General features: G+C 50.7%; 1 protein-coding gene across 2 annotated transcripts; it reads left to right on the top strand.

The window, feature by feature from the left end:
* The first annotated feature begins 4,070 nt into the window (after positions 1-4,070).
* On the top strand, positions 4,071-12,625 carry EPO (erythropoietin). Of its 2 annotated transcripts, XM_014459537.2 has the most exons (5): positions 4,071-6,959; positions 10,810-10,952; positions 11,211-11,297; positions 11,559-11,738; positions 11,905-12,625. In XM_014459537.2, exons 1-5 carry the CDS (start codon positions 6,887-6,889, stop codon positions 12,061-12,063), a joined length of 642 nt encoding a protein of 213 aa, XP_014315023.1. In that variant the 5' UTR covers positions 4,071-6,886; the 3' UTR covers positions 12,064-12,625. The 2 variants fall into 2 exon arrangements, with proteins under 2 accessions (XP_014315023.1, XP_023613499.1); XM_023757731.1 differs by lacking the exon at positions 11,211-11,297.
* Positions 12,626-15,721: the final 3,096 nt, after the last annotated feature.

The raw sequence follows: 15,721 nt of genomic DNA, 5'->3' as shown, positions 1-15,721 counted from the left end.
CCCCACTGCCACTCCTTTCCCCTGTGTAAAGTCTGTGTGTGCTTGAAAAGAAGAGTAGGAAACCTGGCAAGTATGTCAATGTAGGAGGGAAACTTGAGGTGCCTTCACAGAGAGCATACATTGTACTAGGGAGAGTGTAACAAACTTTAGTACAATGCAAAAGCATGACAACCCAATGTTTGCCTTAAAATTTCTCATTCGCTCAGAGGCAGGCCTAATGGATAAGGTGTACACTTTTGCCTGCTGAATGCAGCTGGGATAGTTGTATGCTCAGAAGCATCAGGCTCTGGTAGAGGTTCCCAGGCACAGAAAAAGTGGAGGTTTAAAAATGAAAGAAGCAAAAACTAGGGTCTCCTTTGTATCAGCCTCTGGTAGGGATTGACACATGGCTTCATTCATTTCTTGGTCCTGCAGAGCCCAAAGTGTTCTAAGCAACTATGGTCCAGAGCCCTTCAGACCTTTCTGGCTGGGCTGCTCTGTGGGAAAAGAAAGCCTCTCCCCTGAATCACTGGGCGCAGAGAAATACTTTTCGTTTGGATATTTTTAGAAAGACCAGATTTCTCATGTTTATCAAACTAGAGTCATCTAAAGCAATGTGGTTGGTGATCCATTTGTAGGTCTTGAAATCAATGTACTGGATCATAGACTTAATAAGCAAGTAGAGTCCTAGCTGGTTTGGCTCAGTGGATAGAGTGTCAGCCTGCAGACTGAAGAGTCCCGGGTTTGATTCTGGTCAAGGGCACATGCCCAGGTTGTGGGCTCGATCCCCAGTGTGGGGCCTGCAGGAGGCAGCTGATCAATGATTCTCTCATCATTGATGTTTTTGTCTCTCCCTTTTCAAAATCAATATTTAAAAAAAAAAAACTTCAACCCTCAAAGCAATAAAAAAAAAAAAAAGCAAGTAGAAGAAAGTGCAACTTAAATGGCAGTGTTGTTGCCAATTTTTTAGTTAACAATGTGTTTACATATACACACTAGAGACCTAGTGCATGAAATTCTTGCACAGGTAGGGTGTCTAGGCCTGGCCAGCGAGGCCTTCCTTCTGGCTGCCGGCCGCCCCCTGGTGCTCAGCACACATCATAGTGAGTAATTGAATTCCTGGTCTCCCGGTCGAACTCCCGGGGGGACAAGTTGCATATTAGGCTGTTATATATATAGAAGATATGTAGTAGGTACATGAATTGTTTTACTGTGGTTGAAATCAAGTTTGAAAGCATCTGATTTAAAGGTTAGTAACAATTTTATTTTAGTTCACTTGAAAGTAGTTTGATTTAGGTTTTGAAAATCAGGCTTCTCATTTATTGAAATCCCTTCTGGCTTGAGTATTGATGAGGGACTTTGATGCTGGGTGAGTGACTGCCAGTAAAGTGGATTCCTTACAAAAGGACCAGTGCTTCAGTCAAACAACTAAACATGTGCTGAGTACCTACTGTGAGCCAAGGCCTGGGTTGGGCCCTGGAAATACAAAGAGGTGGATATAGAATGGCCTCTGTCTTCAAGGAGCTCATCATTTAATTGGAAAGGTGGATATACAGTTTTTGTGAATGAGGAAGATGTGTTATAAAAGAATTAAGTAGTCATGATATGGAAATGTGGAAAAGGAAATGCTAACTTCCTGGTGGGGTCCAAGATGGTTTCACCTTTGACTTGGATTTTGAAGGATGAATAGGAGTTTGCCAGGCAAAAAATATCTGGGTAGAGGGGTTGATATGCACAAAAGGGGTTCATGAACAGGCAGGACATGTTCTGGGGCTGGAGGGTCACTCAGTGGCTAGAAAGCAGGAGGCGAGGGAGACATGGGAGATATTCCTATCACACCCTTTACCCGCATTTCCCTATCATCCTTGATTGCAAGGCTCCCTTGCCCTGGAGCCCCCCAGTAGCAGAGGGAGCTGGATGGAACTATGTGTCTCCCTGCACGTATGTGTTCTTGTGTCTATGCTTCTGGCCTGGGCCCAGCTGAGGTGGTGGCAGGCAGCCTTTTGCATTTGGTTTGTTTTGGCAGCTATGTCTCCCAGCCTATTTGTTTGTTGTTTCTACTCCATGTTCTCTCGCTGCTTGCCAGTGTGGCTTCCCTCAGTGGCAGTTTTATAGAAATAGCCCTTAGACATTGGATGGTGTGGGGGCTCACCCTTGAGTGTGTGGGGGCACGTAAAGATGAGGGGAAGACTTCTGCATCTATTGGAGTCCATGCATGGTGGGTGGGGCCAAGGAACTCCATCCCATTTGTAGTGAGGCTGACTCTGGCTTCTGTCCACCCTCCATCCCCAACTTCTACTGGCTCTCTGAAGTGCCTTTCATCAAAACTAGGGAAACGGGGGAAGGTATGTCCAAATGCAGTTTCCCTCCCTTCTTTTTACTCAACAGCTGCAGAGCCCACAATGAGTGCATAATAACCTCCTACTTCAAAAACGTCCTCAGAGGCTAGAATTCAAATGCTTAGCTTGGAAGTGGGTGTAGACATTTGTTCAACATCCATAGCCTTATTGAGCATCCTTTAGTTGTAGGGATTTGTGTTAGGTGCCAGGCCTGCCTGGAGAGGTCTAAACCGTTGGTCCTGTAAAGTCTAATAGGAAGCAGGACAGATAGACTTAAAAAGACAAACAATTTGACAGTGCTTGGAACTGTCTTGGTGTTTGTAAAGGCTACTATTGTTAGTATGACATTTTGCTAAGGAATGGTTTGGAGCCTCTTAATGTAACTAGGGAGAGGGGAAGGAAGGTGATTTGTGTGTGTTTGATTCACAAGGCTGGGTTATTAGTTTTGTCAGCTTTTCATTGTGGCTTGCCTGGTAGGGAAGAAGGCCCTCAGGACACATGAACTGGTTTGGATGGGCTGATAAGCAAGTCCCATATTATGTCCCAGATGAGTTCCTGATGCTCCCTCAGGAGTTGGGGAAAGAATGGTATGTTCCACACACCTTTTTTTTGTTGTTGTTAATCCTAACCTGAGGATATTTTTTTCCATTGATTTTTTTTTTAAGAGTGTGGAAAGGAGGAGGGATGGAGGGAGGGAGAGAGAGAGAGAAATATTGGCTTGAGAGAGACATTGGTTGGTTGCTTCCCGCACTCACCGCAACCCAGACTAGGGAATGAACCAGCAACCCAGGTACATGCCCTTGACTGTAAATCAAACCCGTGACCCCTCATTGAGGGGGATGATGCTCTAAACACTGAGCACACTGGCCAGGGCCCACATACCCTTTTGAACCTATGGAGAAGTTGGACTAGAAGTATGTGTCCAGTGCAGTTCCTTAGGGAAGGAGATGTCCACCTGCACAGAGATTTGGAGTGAGGCCAAGGTCATCCCACCAAGAAAGAAGTTTGTGAAAATGACCACTTAAGACTCCATCTTCCTAATGACATTATGGGTGGTTTTTAATTTATGTTTTTTGGCTTAGCCATGTTGTCTAGTTTTTCAATGGTCATGTGTGTTTTTTCTTAATGTATAGTATTATCTCTTTTTAAAAATTGATTTGAGAGAGAGAGAAAGGGAGAGAAACATCGAGTTGCTGTTCCACTTATTTATGCATTTATTGGTTTTCTTGTATGTGCCCTGACGGGAGATCAAACCCATGGCCTTGGCATATTGGGACAACACTCTAACCAAATGAACTACCTGGCCAGGTCTGTATTATTTTTGTAATAAGAAAAGTTACAGCCCTGACCGGTTTGGCTCAGTGGGTAGAGCGTCGGCCTGCGGACTGAGGGGTCCCAGGTTCGATTCCGTTCAAGGGGCATGTGCCTTGGTTGCGGGCACGTCCCTAGTGGGGAGTGTGCAGGAGGCAGCTAAATCGATGTTTCTCTCTCATCAATGTTTCTAGCTCTCTGTCCCTCTCCCTTCCTCTCTGTAAAAAAATCAATAAAATATATTTTTTTAAAAAAGAAAGAAAAGTTACATTTTTACAAACCCTGTTCTTTTGTTCTCTTCTCTATCTGGGTGGGGTGATCAGGGAGCTAGTCATCAAACTGATGAGATAATCTCAAGGAGAAGTGATTTCACTGCCCAGTCCAGTGAGGAATAAATACCTGATGAATGGACGGATGGGTGGGTGGGTGGCTGCACAGTAAGACAGCTTGCTGTCTACTCTGTAACAAGCCTCTGCTCCCTTGAGAAACATCAAATGTCTTGTCACTGGAAATATGCAAGCAGAGAGCTTCATCTTCACGGGACCTCCTAGGTCCCTTCCAAGTCCATGCATCTTGTTTGCTGCAAGAAAAATGTACTAAATACCTGAAAATACTAAAATTGTTTGCTGGCTCATGAAATAAGACATGAACAGAAGTAGGAAGAGCCTGTAGGACCACCCAGTAGAGTTCATGCAAAATCCTTAGTCCCCAATCTCCATGTTAACAAAATGAAGCTTTTGTATTCACAATTGTACACCTGTGAAGACCTTACATGGGAGAAAAACATTACTCCCATTAATATTGCAAGTAGTGTTTGGTTTCAATTAGGACTTGCTAATTTTATTTTTGCTTGGACAGGAAAGTTACTCTGGCCAATTTAGTAGCTCTGTCTTCCGATATAGGATGGGTGATGTGGGAAGGGGCTTAGGAATATTCAGCGATGCTCGTGAGCTAGAGATCCTAGGATTGGGCTGACACTTTTCACAGAAACTTAACTGGAGGAAGTGGTTCTGGAGCTCGAGATAGAGGTACTGGTGCTCTGGGAGCGCTGCTGTAAGGACTCAAGTGCTTAGGGGATTCAAGAGGCAAGTAACTGAGAAAGATGGCCTCATAGTGCTTATCTAGAGTGGGCCCACAGGCCTCACTCAGTCCAAGGGCTTTGAGCTTCTTTGGGGACCCACATTGATGGGGCAAGAAATTCTTGGTTGGCCCTACTTTGAATAAACAAAGTTTGAGTCTTGTCTTGATATCTGTGTCTTAACCCATCTCCAACTCCCACAGGGACTCCGTTTCACTCAGTTGTATTCAGGGGCAAGTGTCTCCCAAGTGCAGTCACTGTGCCCAGCTCCCCAGAGGGAACAGTAAAAGATGTTGGAGGAAGGTCAGAGAATATGCTGGGGGTTTGGTCTCCCGGCCTCCAAAGTGAGAACAAGTAGCTGGTATAATAGAGCAGAGAGCGTAGAAATCATAGTTAGCATTTGTTGATCACCCTATGTCAGGTATTACATAATCCCACCTCAGCCCTGGGAAGGGATTACTATGATTTTCACCATCCCCATTCTATAGAAACAAGGTTCAGAGATAAAGTCATAAGTCGGTGGTAGCTAGTAAGAGGCAGAGCTCAGGCCACCAATCTGGGCTCCCTTGTTTACTGAACTACCCCTTTAGGTTGTTAGGTTACAGTGCTGCTTGCGGAGAACAAAACCTGGATCTGGTTCTGGCTACTTGTGGCCAAGAAAGCAGCCCTTGCCTCAATTTCCCCAAATTGATCTTTGCACAGGATTTTCTTTCTCCGGCAGGAATCCCTTCTCCAGCATTCTTGCTCCCTTTCCAGCTTCCCAAGGGCCAGGAAGCCCTCCCCCACCCCATCCTCAGCCACCTCACTTCCCAGCACAGAAGGTCTTCTGGGCCACTGGCTGAGAGTCAAGCTGAGAAGCAACTGCTTGGAAAGCAGGGCAGGAGGGGCCCAGAGCCCTCCCTCCACTCCCCCTTATCCCCAACCCCACTCCCGGCAGCTGGGGCTTCATGCTGCCTGGGGTCTGGGACAGCTCAGGGGGGCTGTAAATTTGCTTCTCCTTGGATTTTCAATCTGAATTGGCTGCCAGGAAGATTTCATGGAACAGAGCCTGTCTCCACCCCCGCCATCCTCTGGTCACAACGGTCCCTCTCCAGATCCTGCCTCAGTGGCTGTCTTTACAGGAAGTGGAGGGAGGCCTCTCAAGCTCCCAAGATCCCAGAGCTAGGTTGTCCAGGCACGGCTCTGGCAAGCACTCTGAGGATGAATGGCTTACTTCCCCTCTCTGTGTCCATCTCTGGCTGAGGTGTCTGAAGTGGAGGGACCACATAATGCAAGCCACATATAAGCGATAGCCTTAAACAGGAAACATGTTCAGTGCCTCATGAGTACCAACGTGAACAAGGCCTGTCAGACACTGTCCTTCGCTCTCTGCTCTGATGAACAGGGCACCTGTGCTGCATGACTCCAGAGAGTACCATTCCCATCAGAGTCTATGGATGGCACCCCCTGCAGTTGTGCAGTGCTCAACCTTGACAGTTGTACATGGTGGCCCTGCCAGTGAGAGACCTGAGACATATACGGATGGCAGCACAGAGGAAGGAGACAACTTCCTGCTGGGGGACAGGGAAGGTTTCATAGAGGAGGTAATGCTTGGGTCTGGTCTTTGAAGAACAGGGGCGAGAGTGTGGGCAGGTGATCAGGTGGAAGGCATAGGTTGAGCAAAGGGCAGGAAGCTGAAAATCATCTAACTGTGTTGTGTGATGAACAAAGTGGGAGAACAGGCTGGAGGGTAGTTGGATGGCAGAACACAGAGGGTCTTAGTTCGGAGGCAACCAAGAGCCATTGCAGATTCCTGCTCGGGAGTGACTCAAATGAGGCTATTCCATAAGAAAGGTAGTCTAATGGCAGGGTTGGGGATTAACTGGAGGGTCAGTGAGGAGCCTGCAGTGGTCCTGGGACTGAGTCAGCACCATGCCAGAGGAATAGAAGCAGGAAGATGGAGGGGGCGTTGGGCAGGAGATGGTGAATTGGTGAATGTTGGAGGGAGAGCCCCAGGTAGCTTCCTGTTTTCTTCCTTATCCTCAGGGTCCCCTGATGAGGACAGATAGGTGGACCCTGCTGGGCAGTACCCAAGAACACCTGGGTTGAAGTTGTCCTTTGAACCAGCCTCTGCCCTCCTAGCAGGATTCCACAGTTTAGGGAAAGCTGCGATCATAGCTTTCTCTTTGGAAGCCAGAGGATGAGCCAGCACCACCCCTGTCCAGAAGGCCCAGCACCTGTGCTCATGACCCATCTTCCTTCCTTTCCTGAAGGTAAGGGCCTCTGACAAATTGCTGTCAGAGGGGAGGGAGGAGCAGGTCCCACAGCCCAAGAGGCTCCTCCTCTCCTCCCTCTCTTCAGGCTGTGTCCCCCCCCGCCCCCCATCTGTTCCTGGTCTCTTCGTGGTCAGGTCAGGACAGTGACGCAGGAGTCGGGAGTTGAGGACTGAGAGAAAGAGCCTGGGGGTTGGGGGTTAGGGACAGAACACATGTGCGGACGTGTTTGGACGTGAGTGTGCATGTGCTTGTCTCACAGCTGGAATCTGGGAAGGAAGCAGAACTAGGTTCTGAAGGCCAAGCGGGGCTGGGAGTCTGCCTGGTGCTGAGAGGGAAACTGGGACCAGAGGGTATAGTGGGGCGTGCAGACCCACACCCAGTACACCTGGTTCAAGGAGGGCTCCCAAAGTAGGCTCGAGGTGAGCTGAGGGCAGGAGAGCAGAGTGGGAGAGAGTCAGGTCCTCATTACTTCCGCCAGAAACACGGCACCTCTCCATCTTTCTGACCCCTCTTTGATCATGCTCTCCCCCCACCCCCTTATGTCTCCCCTCACCTCATTCAGGTCTTCTTCATTCAGGTCACCTCAGCATGCGTCCCTGCTTGCCTGATCTAAAATCGCAGCCTCTTCTAACACTCCTGTCCCCCCTTCTGTGCCTGTTCTTAGTCCTTATTGCCATTGGAGATCCTCTTTTATTCATATTTGTGTTTGCCATCTGCCTCTACTAGAATATTAGCTCCACCAGGGCAGGCATTCTTGTCTGTTCATGCACTGCTCTATCCCCAGGTCCTGGCCAAGAGTAGGTATTTATATGTAGATTTCTTGAATGAATGAATATTTATTTCATTTTTAAAAATTTTCTCACTGAGGCTATATTTCCATTGATTTTTATTTATTTATTTTTTGAAAATATATTTTTATTGATTTCAGAGAAGAAGGGAGAGGGAGAGAGAAATAAAAACATCAATGATGAGAGAATCATTTTTTCTTTTTTTAATATATATATTTTATTGATTTCAGAGAGGAAGAGAGAAGGAGAGAGATAGAAACATCAATGATGAGAGAGAATCATTGATCGGGTACCTCCTGCATGCCCCATATGGGGGATCGAGCCTGCAACCTGGGCATGTGCCCTTGACAGGGCATCAAACTGTAACCTCCTGGTTCATAGGTCAATGCTCAACCACTGAGCCACGCCAGCCTAGCTCCACTGATTTTTAGAGAGAGAGGAAGGGTGGGAGGAGAGAGAGAGAGAGAAATATCTTAGAGAAAAACATCAATCAGTTGCCTCCCGCAACCGAAGTATGTGTCCTGACCAGGAATCGAACCCACAACCTTTTGGTGTATGGGATGACGCTCCAACCAACCCGGCCAAGGCTGAATATTCATTTCTTGAAGAAACAAACATTTCTTTAAAAAAAAAAATAAAGATTTTTAGAGAGAAAGGAAGGGAGAGGGATAGAGAGATAGAAGCATCGATGAGAGAGAAACATCATAATTGGCTGTCTTCTGCCGGCCCCTTAATAGGCATCAAGCCCAAAACCTGGGCATGTGCCCTAACTGGGAATGGAACCATGACCTCCTGGTTCATAGGTCAATTTTCAACCACTGAGCCATACCAGCCGGGTGAAACAAATATTTCTTGAATGAATGAATGAACATTTCCCAACAAAAGCCAAATTCTTTAGAGTGGCATTCAAGGAACCTGACCCCTCCCTAACCAGCTCTCTGGTCTGAGCTCTACCTCTCCTTTCCGTACCCTAGGCACCGGACCCTCCTTTCACGTTGCTTAATTGGCCTCCCACACCCACCTCACATCTTTTCCTATTGAAATCCTACCTGCCCTTCAAGGCTGAGCTCACTGTCAACTCCTCCATTACCGCTTCCTTGACTTCCCCCACAGGAGCTCACCCTCTTCCAAACTCTTACAGCTCAGCTCAGTCCTCCCACACTGCCCCGTGTACACACCTTATCTCTACGGTAAGCTGCTAACTCCACCCAGGAGACAGGAGCTCGGTCTCAGCACATCTTTTTGTCTTGCAAAGTGTGTAGTCAAGTGTCTTGCATAAAGAAGGCACTGAACACATGAATAAAATATTTCTAATATCATGAGACCAGGTAGGGAGTGAAGGAACTACCTATAGGACTTTGCTGTCTTATGAAACCTGCACGAGGTAGGCCTGGTGCTTGCCTTGTACCCATTTGACAGGTGAGGACACAGGCTCAGGGGCTGAGGCCCTTTTCTAAGGTTTGAGAGCCAGCCAGCCTTGGTCCCGGCTTTAGGAAGATTGCTCTCCTAAAGCCACCTCCCTGCCTCAGGGCTTCCTACAATTCATCAAGGAGTAGCTGCAACTCCCAACTGCCAGCGCTCTGGGGGTTAGCTTTATTCCAGAGTTCCTAAGAATTCTGCCACACAGGCTGGCCTGTGTCACAGGACAAAGAAACGATGTCGCAGTGCATGTGTGTCCTGCAGAGCGTACCATGTGATGTGTGCCCTAAAAGTTCAATTCCTGGCTTTTCGGGGTCCTAGAAAGTGAGGAGGGGGGAGAAGACCCCCACATTTCTTGCTCCCTACGCCATCAAATCCCTCAACACGAACAACACTGGTTCTAGAACAAGTACAGGGGCGGTGAGAAGAAAGGCAGCTCACTCGTCCCTGCCAGCACCTTCCCGGCTTCCCGATCCAGCGCCTTCGCAGAAACCTAGGCACTTCCAGCTCTGAGGCCCCGCGCACGACCTGCGTGCCCCCCAGGGAGGCGCGGGGGCCCCTCGCCTTTCCCAGAGTGGCCCTCCTTCCAGGCGCAGGCGGCCTGCCCATCCCGCGGGTGCACACCCAGCGGCACCCCCGGAACCGGGGTCAGGCGGGCAGACGGGTACTCCTGCACCCGCGCCTGCCGCGCCGCGCCGCGCCGCTCCCGCCCCGGCGAACCCGCGACCCAGGCGTCCTGCCCCCTGCTCTGACCTCATGGCCCCCACTCCGGGCGACCACTCACGCACACAGCCTCCCCCCACCCCACACACACGCACGCACACAGGCAGATAACAGCCCCGACCCCCCGGCCGCAGCCGCAGTCCCCGGGCCAACGCCGGCCGGTCGCCTCGCCGCACGTCTCCCCGGACGCTGGCCCTGCGCTTGCTCAGCCCGACCCCCGGCGCGGCAGCCCCTGGACAGCGAGCCCCCTCCTCCGGCCTGTGGGGTGGCCCAGCCCCATCGAGTTTCCCGGGATGAGGGCTCGGGGCACGGGCGCCGGGCGAGCCCCTGGTCGCTGAACGGCCCGGCGGGGCGCGGAGATGGGGGCGCGCGGTGAGTGTCGCCCCGCAGGGGAGCTCCCGCCCGGCCCCTGTTTGAGAAGGGATTTGCCGCCAGGACTGCTGGCCCAGCGGTGGCTGGGTTCAAGGACCCACGACTTGCCGAGGGACCCCGGAAGGGCAAAGGGGGTGGGGCAGCCTCCACGTGTCGGCCGGGCTTGGGGAGTCCCCGGGAAAGGCGGAAAGTGACCTGGAGACGGGGACGAGGTTTGGGGGCTCGAGGGAAAGAAGAGCTGCTATGTGGGTGGGGAGGAAGCTGCTACCTGCGTCCTGGAGCCACCAGCGGGATCTGCGAGAGGGGAAGCCTCTGGCTCAGCCGGATTGAAGTTTGGCCCCAGGAGCGGAGCCGGTAGCTGGGGGGTGGGGTGTGCGCTCGGCCGCAGGATTGAATGAAGGCGCAGGAGGCAGAATCCGAGCGCTCGGAAGATCGGGGTTGGGAGGACCAGCCCAGGCGAGGAGCGGGGTGTGTGAACCGGCCCCTCCAAACTCACACTTCTCCTCCCCGCCCTTCCTCACACCAAGCCTGGCTCTCTTTCCTAGGATGTCCTGCCTCGCTGCTCCTGCTGTCCTTGCTGCTGCTTCCCCTGGGCCTCCCAGTCTTGGGCGCCCCCCCACGCCTCATCTGTGACAGCCGCGTCCTGGAGCGGTACATCCTGGAGGCCCGGGAGGCTGAGAATGTCACGGTGAGACCCCTTCCCAGGACAGGGCACAGAGTTCACTGGAGGGGCTCAGGGGCCTCCTCCCAAATCCAGGAGCCTGGACTCATTCCTGGCCCTGGGTTCAGGCTGGAGGTGAGAAGCCAGCACCCCAGTAAAATTGATAAAACCCGTAGCCCCTTATGCACACCTGGGAGCTAGGTAAGGGGCAAAGCCGAGGGGCTGTGGCCCCCGGGCTGGGCTGAGAGCCCTCGGGGCATTGACTCCCTGGGGTTGTGCTTCTAGATGGGCTGTGCTGAAGGCTGCAGCTTCAGTGAGAATATCACCGTCCCAGACACCAAGGTTAACTTCTATGCCTGGAAGAGGATGGAGGTGAGTTCATTTTCCCTTCCTCTTGGGGAGTCTCATTTTGGAAACCTGATAAGGCCAGGAGGGAGCAGGATAGAGACAGAGAAGAAATGGAGGAGCAAAGATGAGGACTGCATGGAATATGTTCATCTGTTCATTCATTCATTCCACAGACCCTTTCGCACGCCTTCTGTTCGTTTGCTCAGCTTTGTGCTGAGGGTGGCTGACAGGGAGGAATAAGGGGTGGCTTGGGCCCAGCTGACTCCAAGTCTCTGCTCCTTTTAGGTTGAGCAGCAGGCCTTGGAAGTCTGGCAGGGCCTGGCTCTGCTCTCAGAAGCCATCCTGCGAGGCCAGGCCCTGTTGGCCAACTCCTCCCAGACATCTGAGACCCTGCAGCTACATGTGGACAAAGCCATCAGCGGCCTGCGCAGCCTCACCTCCCTGCTTCGGGCACTGGGAAGCCAGGTGTGTAGGAACAGGCCCTTCCTCACACTCTGCCCTTTCTGTACAATGGGAGAAGGGCCTGCCAAGGAACACGGAGACTTTCCTCAGACCCCCTCCACTTCTGTCCTGGGTCCAAGCGCCTCCCAGGGTCCCGGCACTGCAGTGATCTTGTACTCTCTCCTTACAGAAGGAAGCCATCTCCCTTCCAGATGCAACGGCCTCCGCTATTCCACTCCGAACATTCACTGTTGATACTTTGTGCAAATTTTTCCGAATCTACTCCAATTTCCTGCGGGGAAAGCTGAAGCTGTACACCGGGGAGGCCTGCAGGAGAGGGGACAGGTGATCAGATGCTCCCACCCTGGGCACATCCACCACCTTGCTCACCACTACTGCCCATGCCACGTCTCCCACACCACCACTCCCGACCCCCTTCGAGGGGCTGTCAGCTCAGCACCAGCCCGTCCCAAGGACACTCCAGGACCAGCGGTGACATCTTAGGGGCCAGAGGAACTGTCCAGAGTTCAACTCAGATCTAAGTATGTCATGGCGCCAGTCTGAGGCCCTGAAGCAGGAAAAATTCTGAGGAGATCAGCTTAAACTTGGGACGGTGCCATGCTGGAGAGACACCAAACTCATCTCCATGCCCTGCAGAACTGTGATGCCAGGACCAGCTGGAGGGCAAATGCCTCTTTTGCACCTACCAAGCAGGGATAGGCTGGACTGGAGAATTTCGGTGGCAAGTCATGAATTCTCTCGGTCTCCATGGGGGACTCCATGACAGCAAGATCCCCCTGGATAATGAAGGTGGTGGGAGCCATGAGGATGGGATGGGGGCTGGCCCCTGGCTTTGTATGTTTTTGTGTGTTTTTCAATCTCACTGGCAAGAAACGAAACCATAACATGGCTCTTGGCTTTTCTATTTTCCTGGGAGCCCACTACTTCCCTGGCTCTTCCCCCACTTTTTCTCCCCCCCCCCTCATCATGGCAGCAGGCAGCAGGCCTGGGAAATCAGAGGTGGAGGGAGTCGGGCCCTACGTGCTGCCTTGCATGGCCTATCTGACCTCTTGACCCACTGGGCGTAAGGCCACAAGCTCTGCCCACACTGGTCAATAGGTGGTTCCATTCAAGGCTATTCCTCTGTAGGCAGCTACCAACGCTCATTCTTTCTGCCTCTTCTTCTCTGTGACCCCTTCAGCTAATGCCACATTCCCAGCATCAGTCTTTGCCACCTCAGTGCACCAACCCCCTTTATATCCAGCTGACCGCTCTCCTTGCCTGGGGATGGCCATCGTAAATATTCTGCCCCTGGACTTGCAGAAGGGGCAGTAGACCACAGCGCCGGAGCCGCTTTCCCAGACAGCCGGCTCACTGAGCACCCCTCGGTGCCTGTTGCTGCTCTAGGTAGCTCACTTCTGTGCCCTCATTTATTCCTCACACAGCCCCCCGAGAAAGTTACTGCTGTCATTCCCGTTGTACAGAAAAAGAAGTAACTTGCCCAAGACCAAGCAAAGGAATTCCCCCAGCACTCACCCTTCCCTCTTCTGCTTATTCCTTCCACGTAATCCCTACCTGCTCCCTGCTCCTCTGGGATTGGGGACACGGAACAAACTAATTCAACCTTCATTCCTGATTCCTACTTCTTACCTAACCCTTTACTCTGACAACCAATTTCAAATTCCTTCCCAGAAATAATGCTCCCAGGGGAAAAGCAGTGGCCAAGACAGACCTGTGCAGACAGCAAAAGATGTCACAAACTGTATCTGGACTCCAATCCTGGCCATTATAGTACACTAGAGGCCCGATGCACGAAATTGGTGCAAGAGTAGGCCTTCCTTCCCTCGGCTGCCAGCACTGGCTTCCCTCTGGCACCCGGGACCCGGGCTTCCCTCCGGCCACTGGCAGGCACCCAGGACCCGGGCCTCCCTCGCAGCCCCGGATTTGTCTGGAAGGTCGACGTCCGGTCTAATTAGCATATTAAACTTTTATTATAGATATGGCAATGAGTCTTTCTGCTTTTATAGCAAAACTTAGAGAAAACTTAGAGAAATCAGCCTTTTCTCCTGAAAATATGCACAAAGGAGAGGATGTTTGTAATTTTCAACAGGAAAAAATTATGGGCAGGTTGGGGGAGTTGTAGGGTATTTGCCAACGATGTGTAGCGGGGAGGGAGAAGCTATGGTGGGAAGATGCAGCCAAGGGGTGGACTTCAGGCGAATTTTCAGCCTGGCTAACCCAGCTCCTGGCCTACAGTGCCCTCTTCAGGCCCTACTAGGAAATGCTAGAGAAATCTGCAAGCAATTAGCATCCTTACAGTTCTGACCTCACACATTTCAATAAAAATTTACATTGTGGATTCCACATGTGGCATCTGGTTCTTGACCCACTGCTGTGAATCAGGGAGGAATCTATCTTTCTTGATGAGGGAATTGAAGCTAAGAGATTTGTTCTGAAGCCCAAGAAATCTAGCTAATAAATGACAGGACTGAACTTGAGATTTAGGAATCATAATTCCAAAGCTTTGTCCACCCCTTTTCAGCCTGACTTACTGCCTATTCATACCCTGGCTCTTTTGTCCTAAGAATTCAGGGCCACTGACCCTCGACTTCTCTTCAGACTTCTTACTGCTTTCAATTAAACAAAAAAAGTAGTCAATGGTACCTGAACTATATGACCTGGGCCAAGTATAATGGGAAAGCAAGTATGTTAAGAACATTAAAACATAATTCATTTGCCCTGGCCAGTTTGGCTTAGAGCAAGCATGTCAAACTTGTGGCCGGCGGGCCACATGCCTAATGAGGCATGCACCTGCTGGCTGCGAGTTACACATGCTTGGTTAGAGGTGAGAGCGTCGGCCCACAGACCAAAGGGTCGTGGGTTCAATTCCCAGTTAAGATCATCAGTGTCAGGTTTGATCTCCCAAACCATGTGTCTCTCTCACGTGGATGTCTGTCTCTGCTCCCTCCCTCCCTCCCTTCTTCCCTCCCTTCCACTCTGTCAAAAATAAATAAATAAATAAATAAATACATGGAAAAAAATACTATCATCTGGTGAGGATTTTAAAAAGACACAACATCCCCCCCCCCCAATTCATTTATTCCGCACATATGGAGTGCCAACTATGCGCTATCTTTTGCACTAAGTGCTAGTGAAATGACAGTCTGTGGTACTCACAGCCCAGTGTATTCCAAGAGCTGGCAGTTCCCAGGAGCAAAAAGACAGGAGCTCATTAATTTAGCCATCGTCAGCTCGGTATGTGACTTGAATGCTGAGATGTGGAGTACTCAGAGGCCCAGGATGTTAAGAACCCGGGGAGGGCCAGAGTTCCTGCCAGATGCACAGATATGCATAAAGGGCATAGTCAGATTGCTGAGGTGCTTCAAGTGCAGGCCAAGATGTGAACTTTCTTCTGTACTGTTATTATGATTATGATTAACAATAATATTAAACTCTGGCGTTTACATGATCTGCTGTGATTTGCAGCACAACTTCATGGTGTAGGAAGACAATAGGTACCACCCCCATTTGTCAGATGGGAAACAAAAACTAAGTTCTGCCAGGTAAGTGATGGAACCAGCTCTTCTGACTTCCTGGTGGGACAGGAGCCGGAGCAGCCCAGCTCTGAGTCAGCAGGTTACATAATTGTTCAGTGGAGATGCCTTCTGTTTGTACCGTGCGGTATTCTCCTGGGCATCTCTCATTTGTTCTCCCAACTCCATGAGTAAGACAGACAGTAGAGGATCCCCACTTTGCAGAAGAGGAAACCAGGGTCCAGAGAGTGTATGATCCTGAGAGGAAGGGCCCAGATCATAGCCGGGCTCTGACGCTGGGTCCCTCTTCTACAGGAAGCACACATCATGAGGCAGAGGAGAGAGCAGAGGGAGTGGATGGAAGGGAGGAAAGAGCATTAGCACATCCATCTCTCACTACCAACTCCTCCCCACTCCATTCCCTGGCCTCGGCTTCCACTTTCCTCCCTAAATAGCCCAAAATGCCTCCCAATC

The sequence above is a fragment of the Myotis lucifugus genome, unplaced genomic scaffold (assembly GCF_000147115.1).
Source record: "Myotis lucifugus unplaced genomic scaffold, Myoluc2.0 scaffold_0, whole genome shotgun sequence".
In the NCBI taxonomy this organism is placed as follows: Eukaryota; Metazoa; Chordata; class Mammalia; order Chiroptera; family Vespertilionidae; genus Myotis; species Myotis lucifugus.
This window is presented reverse-complemented; position numbering and strand designations above follow the sequence as displayed.